Source organism: Bufo gargarizans, chromosome 6 (assembly GCF_014858855.1).
Source record: "Bufo gargarizans isolate SCDJY-AF-19 chromosome 6, ASM1485885v1, whole genome shotgun sequence".
NCBI lineage: Eukaryota > Metazoa > Chordata > Amphibia > Anura > Bufonidae > Bufo > Bufo gargarizans.
The window spans coordinates 362,447,818-362,456,600 of record NC_058085.1 but is presented as its reverse complement, the minus strand read 5'-3'; the positions used below and the strand labels follow the sequence as shown (position 1 = coordinate 362,456,600).

The following is an 8,783-nucleotide window of genomic DNA, read 5'->3' as shown; positions in this document are numbered from 1 at the left end:
CCTCCAGGAAGGGGGGGGGGGGGGCTCCTAGAGGCTCCGTTCTCCCACCTCTGGCCATGCCCTTCTACACTAGATTGACAGGGCCAGGCAGCCTTCACCCCCAACTGCTGGCCCTGTGCGCTGGGGAAATCTCGCGCCGTTCAGTATTTGGCGCAGGCGCAGTGAGGAAGCCGTCAAGCGCCCCTCACTCACTGCGCCTGCACCGAATACTGAACGGGGGACGGCGCGGGCGCGAGATTTACACTGCAGACAGGCCCGGAGGTAGGAGACCAACGATGCCTGCCCCTGTCAATCCAGTGTAGCAGGGCGTGGCCAGAGGTGGGAGAACGGAGCCTCTAGGAGCAGGGGCAACGCCCCCGCTCCTAGAGGCAAATTAGCATATGATAAAAGTTATATTTCTGGAGTAGGGGGCATAGATAAAAGTAGGAATAGGCTAGTTAGGTTCAGCTAGTTTAATAGGGTTAATTCTGGTGACAGAAACCCTTTAAATCTAAGGTCACTTTATATAGGCACATCTGCTGGCAATTTTAGCAAATACCAACCCAAAATGGCAAGGACCTACACTGTGCATAATTCATGAAAACATGATTTAGGCTCCATCTTCAATATTGGAGTCATTACAGCTTCATGGAGCTCCCCTTTAAATAGTGGTCACATTATTAAAGATAGGGGGAAATTTATGAAATTTTCCATGGCAACCAATCAGAGCACAGCGTTCAGTCGTTGTTGACCTCTTGAAGAATGAAAGCTGCTTTCTGATTTGTTAAAAGGGTTCTCTCACTTCAGCAAATGGCAATTATCATGTAGATAAGGTTAATACGAGACACTTACTAATGTATTGTGATTCTCCATATTGCCTCCTTTGCTGGCTGGATTCATTTTTCCATCACATTATACACTGCTCGTTTCCATGGTTGTGACCACCCTGCAATTCATCAGTGGTGGTCGTGCTTGCACACTAAAGGAAAAAAACGCTGACCTATGCACTCCCGTAGTCCCGGCCACCAGAGGCCGGCACTTTTTCTATAGTGTGCAAGCATGACCACCACTGCTGGATCGCAGGGTGGTCATAACCACGGAAACAAGCAGTGTATAATGTGATCGATAAATGAATGAAGCCAGCAAAGTAAGCAATATGGACATTCACAATACATTAGTACATGCTTTGTATTAAAGGGGTTATCCAACCCCTATAATGCCCCTCAAAATGCCCGGGCCCCTCATACTGTTTCATACTTATCCCATTCCCCGACACCCCGCCCTGCTTCTGATGCCGAGACGTCCGTCTCTGTGTCTCCCCGTCGCGCGGATCAAAACATCCCGCGATGCTAGGCAGGTTCGTCCCAGCTGTGGCCTGCTATTGGTTAAAGGGGTTGTCCGGGTTCAGAGCTGAACCCGGACATACCCATATTTTCACCCAGTCAGCCCCCCTGAGGCTAGCATTGGAGCATCTCATGCTCCGATGCGCTCCCTTGCCCTGCGCTAGATCGCGCAGGGCACGGGCTCTTTTGTTTATCATAACATAATGTGTTCGGTGACGTCACCGGCTCTGATGGGTGAGCTTTAGCGCTGCCCTAGCCGTTTTACTGGCTAGGGCAGCGCTAAAGCCCGCCCATCACTGCCGGTGACGTCACCGGGCTTACTGGCAGCCCCATGGAGAGCCCGATTCGTCACCGGAACTCTTGGAAATGCCTTTGCCCTGCGCAATTTAGCACAGGGCAAAGGAGAGCATCAGAGCATGAACTGCTCCGATGCTCACGTCAGGGGGGATGCCTGGGTGAAAATGGAGGGATGTCCGGGTTCAGCTCTGAACCCCCTGACCCCCTTCCCCGTATGTTTTGATCCACACGATGGGAACATGCAGCTGCGGCCATGCAGACATCAGTAGCAACGCAGATGCTGGGAAGCGGAGTAAGTATGAGGTGCCCAGGCATTAGGGGGGACATTACAGGGCTGGACAACCCCTTTAACTTTCTCTACATGATACATGCCATTTGATGAAGTGAGACAACCCCTTTAATCTGGGCAACAAAGATAGTTTCATAAATCTGCCCCATTCTCTTTAGATGTTTTTATTCCAGGCTCTATGGTTAGTAGTATGGCTTCTGTTTTACATTCCACAGGACTCACTCATCCCTTTACTCAGTAAACAACTCAGCGCCTGACCGCTCCCAACAGTTCTAGTCAGAAAAGAAGCCTTCTACATTACCGTCCGCATAACAGTAGCCATTTTGTTGACTATCGCCTCACAGTTGCCTAATTTTGATCTCTGCCAAAATGGCTACCATAGGGGGGGTCAAAGCGCTCTACTAGAGACGCCAACAAAAGGTAGAGGGAAGCGGTCTCTGACTTTGACCAATCATGTGTCAGATCTGCTAAACACGACATCTAAAGTAGCCAATCACTGACCTGTAGTAAGAAGGTCTTGTGAAAAAATAGCTGGTTGATTGTTATTGGTGGAAGTAAAGGGGCGGGACACTTCAAAGCCAACTAGCGCTGGCGGCGCTTCTGATTGGCTGCGGCGCACAGTTTGAATGTTGCAGCTAGGAAGTTCGCTCAGTAGGTGTTGTGGCTGCTGCACGGTGCCGGGACGGGAAGGCTGCTATCACTGGAGGCTGCACGGTGCCGGGACGGGAAGGCTGCTATCACTGGACGCTGCACGGTGCCGGGAAGGCTGCTATCACTGGACGCTGCTGGGACGGGAAGGCTGCACTGTGACCGCGGTGTGTACACGGCTTATAGCGAGACGCGCTCTATGGTAGAAATCTCAGGGAGGGGGCTGCTGTATGTAAATGAATTAAATGTATGTAAAGGATTTTTCCATTTCGGTCTGTTATGATGCATCATTTGTCTGATGGGTGGAGATGTGACTGCAGTGCCCCCCCAAACCTGAGAACCGGGGTGTCTGCTCTCCCTTCCCCTGGTTGGGGGTTGTCTTCATCTATGGCTCCCTCTATTACAGTCAGTGGGTGGTATGGAAGCCAGGCGCCGCTGCTCTCGGGGTCAGATCTCCACTGATCACACAAATGATGTGCTGTAAAGCTTTCTAGAGGGAAAGTACGTTGTTCATGTTCTGGGGGTCTTGTGGCCGGACCTCCCAGAGGGAAGCATGCTGAGCTGCGTCCTGTCTCCCTTGATGTAGCACTTTGGTTCCCCCGCTGTCAACATCTGGTTTGATGCCGCTGCAGCCATTGACTGGCTTCAGTGGTGACCTGCTCCTCTTGTGTTACAGCGGTTGGTCACGTGATGTAAGGGGTGGTGGTGGGGGATCCGAGTGCTATAACAGGGGAGCAAAGGAACCAGGACCCAGCAGCGGGGAGCAGGTAAGTACACTCCCCTCCACGGGTCTGGCCAGACCCCAAGAAGATGAACAACCCCTTTTAAAGGGGTTATCCTGTGTGGACATCCCCTTGCCATATGTTTTGTTAAAGGGGTTCTGCACTTTGTTTAAACTGATGATCTATCCTCTGGATAGATCATCCGCATCTGATCGGTGGGGGTCTGACACCTGGGACCCCTGCCAATCAGCTGTTTGAGTGAACAGCGCTTAGCCCCGCCCAGGCTAGTTGATACTAGTCGTGATGTCACTGGGCCGGCGGTAAACAGTGAGAAAGTCGCGGTGCTGCTGGAGCGCCGATGCCTTCTTGAACAGCTGGTCGGCAGGGGTCCTGGGTGTTGGACCCCCGCCGATCAGATGCAGATGATCATCAGTTTAAACAAAGTGCGGAATCCCTTTTAAAGGGGTTGTCTCATCACAGACAATGGCAGCATATGTCTAGGTCATGCCCCATTGTGTGATAGGTGCGGGTCCCTGCACCTATATCGAGAACGGAGCCCCGTTGTCGGTGTAGAGAATGTCACTGCTGCAGCCAATTGATGTCCTCGGCATTAGATGGCTGAGGACAGTGATTGGCGGCTGCAGCATGAGGAGCGGAGCAATTCGGCAGAGTGGGGGGTGAGTAGAAGATTAATGCCTCCCCCAGCTCCGTCCATAGGCACAGAACGTGCCAGGAGTGCTCGATGGATGTGGGGAGCCTCGCCTATCCCCAGGGGTAAACCAGACCCTCGCTCTGCGCATGTCCCTGGCTCTCTCCATTCACTTGTATGGACGCTGTGGCGCGCTGCCTGTTCTGGGGGGGGGGGTAGGGTAGGTGTGCCTTCAAGAGATGTGTCCTGCGCAGTGAAGGTGGATATGAGGAATGTGTAGTTGCTGGAAATTGGGAGTTGTACTCTGCTAAGTAAAGATCCTCTCCCCTCAGATCACTGATTCCCGTTTGTGGTAAGATGGGAGCGACAGATTCCAGGCTGCAGCAGGTGACTCCATCTCGCCCTCTACAAAACCGCCACCTGTCCCATGTGATTGACCCCCGCTCCCCTTCAGTGGGGATCCCCAGGACGCCTATAGAGGTTGGTGCGGTGAGCGTCTGTGCCCTGTGTTCACGCTGACATCTGTCTGAACCCCTCCCTGTGTGCTCTCTGCAGGTCGCGGAGTCTCCGAGAAGGTCTCATGTAGCTGCACAAGAGGAAGAAATGGCCGAGCCCTCCGTCATAAACGACCCGCGCTCCCCCACGCAAGGCATTACACGCACCCCGCTGCGTCCTTCTTTACAAGGTGAGTGCTGCACGGCTAGAAATCTCTTCTCTGATCTGGCTGTCTCTCGCCTGCACCAATACATTGCAACGGATTCCAGCTGTGTGAAGGACTCCATTTACAGACGGCAAGAAGAGAACTTGTAAATGGAAACGGAGAGATCATTAGCAAGTTGCGGATGATAAATGAAGGCCCCTCACCAACCTCCTGTGGGCCCTTTTCTGCCCTAAATATGGCCACGGGTAGAAGGAATTAACCCGGTTGAGTGGTCAAGTGATGTCATCATCCAAGGGCAACAGTGATTGTATTAAATGACTGCTAACTGGGAGATGCAGTTGATGACCTCAGACCTTGAATGACTCAAGGACCGCTATTTTGAGACCTATATAGGGTAAGCCTCGATTAGCCCTCTAATTGTCTTACTTTTCCAGCTTCCTTGAACCTTCTGGCTAAGCAGCTCAGCGAGGTGTTTGTCTCGGAGGATTCTGGGATTGAGGGCAGCCCTGAAGCCAATAAAGAAGCTCCAGAAGACCCCCCTGTGACTGACGCCCTCCCTCCACCTGCTGAGGAAGAAGTCAAGGTGGTGGCAGAAGAAACGGTCATCTCTCCTGTTGCATCTCCAGCGGAGCCGCCCCCAACCACTGTGCAGCCGCAGCAGAAACCAAGGGGCAAATCTCCAGGTGACGCCAGCAAAGCTTGACCTTGGACATCGGTCTTGTACACTGGCATTGTGTAGACCTCACTCATGTCTTCTCTTTTTTAGGTACCAAGAATGTTCGCCAGCGACCCAGGAAAGCCTTGGTCTCCACGACCTATGGCCGATCTCCACTGAAAGTCCTGCAGGACGACAACTCCCCGAGCACAGCTATGCAGAACAGACAGGTAAGGCTATGACGGCAGATGAGCAAAATATTTGATTGCTGGGACACCCCGCCACTGGCAGAAAGGGGGTACTGGCTTACTCATTGCTGCCCTGTAGCTGGGCCAGATGACTAGAGCATAAGCCTCTCCATAGAAGCTTACACTGAAAGGCCATGGACATGTTCGGGGTGATTGTGGTTGTGTGTGTCCCCCCCCCCCCCCCCCCACACAATATTTTATGATTACATTTTACCCATTTTGGGTCAAAAAAATAATCTGTTTTCAATCTTAAGAGCATTCAGCCTTTTTTAAAATACAGGGGTTAATAAATCAGTGTTCGCAGAATCGCTTCAGTCCCATCCCTCCATAAGCATTTCTTATAGCTAAACACTTATAAGACTGATAAGAACATGGCTTAAAGAACTATTACACCAGAATTATAAAAAAAATTTTTTTGCCAGTTTCACACTAGCGGTAAGGGACTCCGGCAGGCTGTTCTGTCGGATCTGTGCTGCCGCTAGTGCACGCGTGCCCCTGGACTACCGCTCCCGCCCCATTGACTATAATGGGGGCAGGGCGGAGTTATGGCAGCAACACGGAGGCGCGTAACGAGAGGCGGCCAGAATAAAAGTACAACATGTCAGACTTTATTCCGGCCTCCTCTCGTCATGCGCTGCAGTGTTGCTGCCGAAACTCCGCCCGCCCCCATTATAGTCAATGGGGCCAGAGCGGTACTAGCGGCAGCACAGATCTGACAGGCTGTTCACCTGACGGAGTCTCTTACTGCTAGTGTGAAACTATCCTAAAACCAGGTAGTAACAGACATCCTTTTTTGTAATATGTTTTTATTTTCTGATTTCAAATTAAAAAATTTTTGTGCTGTTTTCTTAACATGATTTATGGGGGCGGCCATCTTGCCTGAACCGCACTTAACAGCATTTAGCAAGCATTAGGGCTTGTGCACAGTAACTTTGTCAGTTTTGTTCTTGACAGCCTGTATGTGGAACCATTCACTTCAATGGGGCTGCAATAAAACGGAAATGACTGTGTATTCCATGTCCGTATGTCCATTCCACAAAAAAATGTCCTATTGTCCACATTATGTACGAGGATAGGACTGTTCTTTTAGGGGCCGGCCATTCCATTCCACAAAATGCGGGAATGCACATGGCCGGTATCCGTGTTTTACAGATCCACAAGTCAACAACAGTCGTGTGCATGAGCCCTTAAGGGCACTTTCACACTAGCGTTTTTTCTTTTCCGTTGAGTTCCGTCACAGGGGCTCAATACCGGCAAAGTTTAAAGAGTTTTATCCTAATGCATTCTGAATGGAGAACATTCCGTTCAGGATGCATCAGTTCAGTCCCTCTTACGTTTTTTTTGGCCGGAGAAAGTACCGCAGCACGCTGCCTTTTTCTCTCCGGCCAAAAATCCTGAACACTTGCCAGAATGCCGGATTAATTTCCATTGAAATGCATTAATACTGGATCTGGCCCCAAGTGTTCTGGCAAAACGGATCCGTTCTTTCCATCCGCATGCACAGACTATTAAATATGTGAAAAAAAATAAAATGCCGGATCAGTTTTTCGTCCAGATTGCCGGATCCGGCAGGCAGTTCCGGCGACGGAAACTACATGCCAGAATCCTCTGCCGCAAGTGTAAAAGTACCCCAAGAAAATTGCTTTACGGCAGCCCCATGGACGCAATGGACTGGAGGGGACCTCATTGTCTTCGGTCATTGTACAAGGAAAGAAGAGATGAGATGTGACCATCGTCTATTGTGAATGGTGGATCCTGTACACAGAGGATTACAGACAGGATTAGGGTGCATTCACATGACCGTATAAATGGATCCGCATCCCTTCTGCAAATTTGCGGCAAGGGTGCGGACCCATTCATTTCAATGGGGCCGCAAAAGATGTGGACAGCACACGGTGTGCTGTCCACATCCATTGTTCCGTTCTGTGGCCCCGCAAAAAAGGTTGGCGCGTGTCCTATTCTTCTTAGGCATTCTCTATATAGTGCTGGCCATGTGCGGTCCGCAAATTGCGGAACGCACACGGCCGGTATCCGTGGCCAGTGCGAGAACTGCAGGATGTTATGAGTTTTGTTTAAATATAGATATTAAAAATGTCACCACAAATTCTTTAAAAATGTTAAATGTGACAGACTATTTTGGGTGTGACAATGGTCGGGGCGCGCCCTCTTCAAACTGGCAATTCGTTGGAGAAGCTGCAGAGTTTTGCCAGTGTGCGTTCAGATTTTCTATCGGAAAAGGTATTTAAATGCCTTCTCTTAAAATTGGGATAAGCCTTAGTATTGGGTAGATGGAGGTCTGCACCATGCTTGGTGTCCCTCTGCTTCTCCTACTCGGCATTTAGGACAATGTTTTTCTCCTCTTTGTAGGTAAAGAAGATCCCCTTCCAGTCTGAACAGCCCTCGTCTCTGAGGACCCTGAAGATCTCTCACTGGGAAATGTCCCACAACAAGGAGAACGCACAGTACACTCAGGGCGAAAGCTGAGCCGCCCTCATCATAGCCCATGGCGGTATAGCTCTGTACTTGCCGTATACTCCGCTCCGCGTACTCTACTTGTGTAAATATTTCTTATTCTCTGTCTGTGACTTTAAATGTTGGACCAGAATAAATGTGATTTTTATTAATGAGGTGGAGGAGCCATATATTCAAAGCATCGGAGGGGAAACGTTCTGCTCTGGACCGATAACGTCCCAAGAAACGTCTTTTACCTCTTTATATGGTTGTAAAGGGTACATTAAGGCTACATGCACACGGGCGTTAGGGCTCCGCAATGCATGGGCACAGATCGCCGGGGCAGCCGCATGCGGATCGCAGACCAATTCACTTGAATGGGGTCCGCATCGCTAAAAAAGTAGTAGTATAATTTGCAAAGAATGTATTTGTCTTGCACGGCTGAACATAAGTATTTGAGCACCTGAGACAATCCGTGTCAATATTTGGCCCAGAAGCCTTTGTAATTGCAGAGGTCAGACGTTTCCTGCAGTTCTTGACCAGGTTTGCACACACGGCAGCAGGGGTTTTGGCCGACTCCTCCACACAGATCTCCTCTAGATCTGTCAGGTTTCGGGGCTGTCGCTGAGTTTCAGCTCCCTCCAAAGATGTTCTATTGGATTCAGGTCTGGAGACTGGCTAGGCCACTCCAGAACCTTGATATACTTCTTACGGAGCCACTCCTTGGTTATCCTGGCTGTGTGCTTCGGGTCGTCGTCATGTTGGAAGACCCAGCCACGACCCATCTTCAATGCTCTGACTGAGGGAAGGAGGTTGTTGCTCAATCTCACAATAAATGGCC

General features: G+C 50.5%; 1 protein-coding gene across 1 annotated transcript; it reads left to right on the top strand.

Annotated features, from left to right (window-relative positions):
* Positions 1–2,553: 2,553 nt before the first annotated feature.
* Positions 2,554–8,118, top strand: CDCA3 (cell division cycle associated 3). Its single transcript, XM_044297018.1, has 6 exons — positions 2,554–2,723; positions 4,260–4,407; positions 4,483–4,612; positions 5,023–5,271; positions 5,355–5,473; positions 7,859–8,118. The coding sequence occupies exons 2-6, from the start codon at positions 4,285–4,287 to the stop codon at positions 7,973–7,975; spliced, it is 738 nt and encodes a 245-aa protein (XP_044152953.1). The 5' UTR covers positions 2,554–2,723; positions 4,260–4,284; the 3' UTR covers positions 7,976–8,118.
* Positions 8,119–8,783: the final 665 nt, after the last annotated feature.

What these genes read in the sequence shown, in the direction of transcription:
- CDCA3 (XM_044297018.1), top strand. Translation starts at nt 4,285, where the DNA reads ATGGGAGCGACAGATTCCAGGCTGCAGCAGGTGACTCCATCTCGCCCT. An exon ending in TCCCCAGGACGCCTATAGAG is followed by an intron (nt 4,408 to 4,482) that starts GTTGGTGCGGTG and finishes TGCTCTCTGCAG; the next exon opens with GTCGCGGAGTCTCCGAGAAG. An exon ending in GCTGCGTCCTTCTTTACAAG is followed by an intron (nt 4,613 to 5,022) that starts GTGAGTGCTGCA and finishes TTACTTTTCCAG; the next exon opens with CTTCCTTGAACCTTCTGGCT.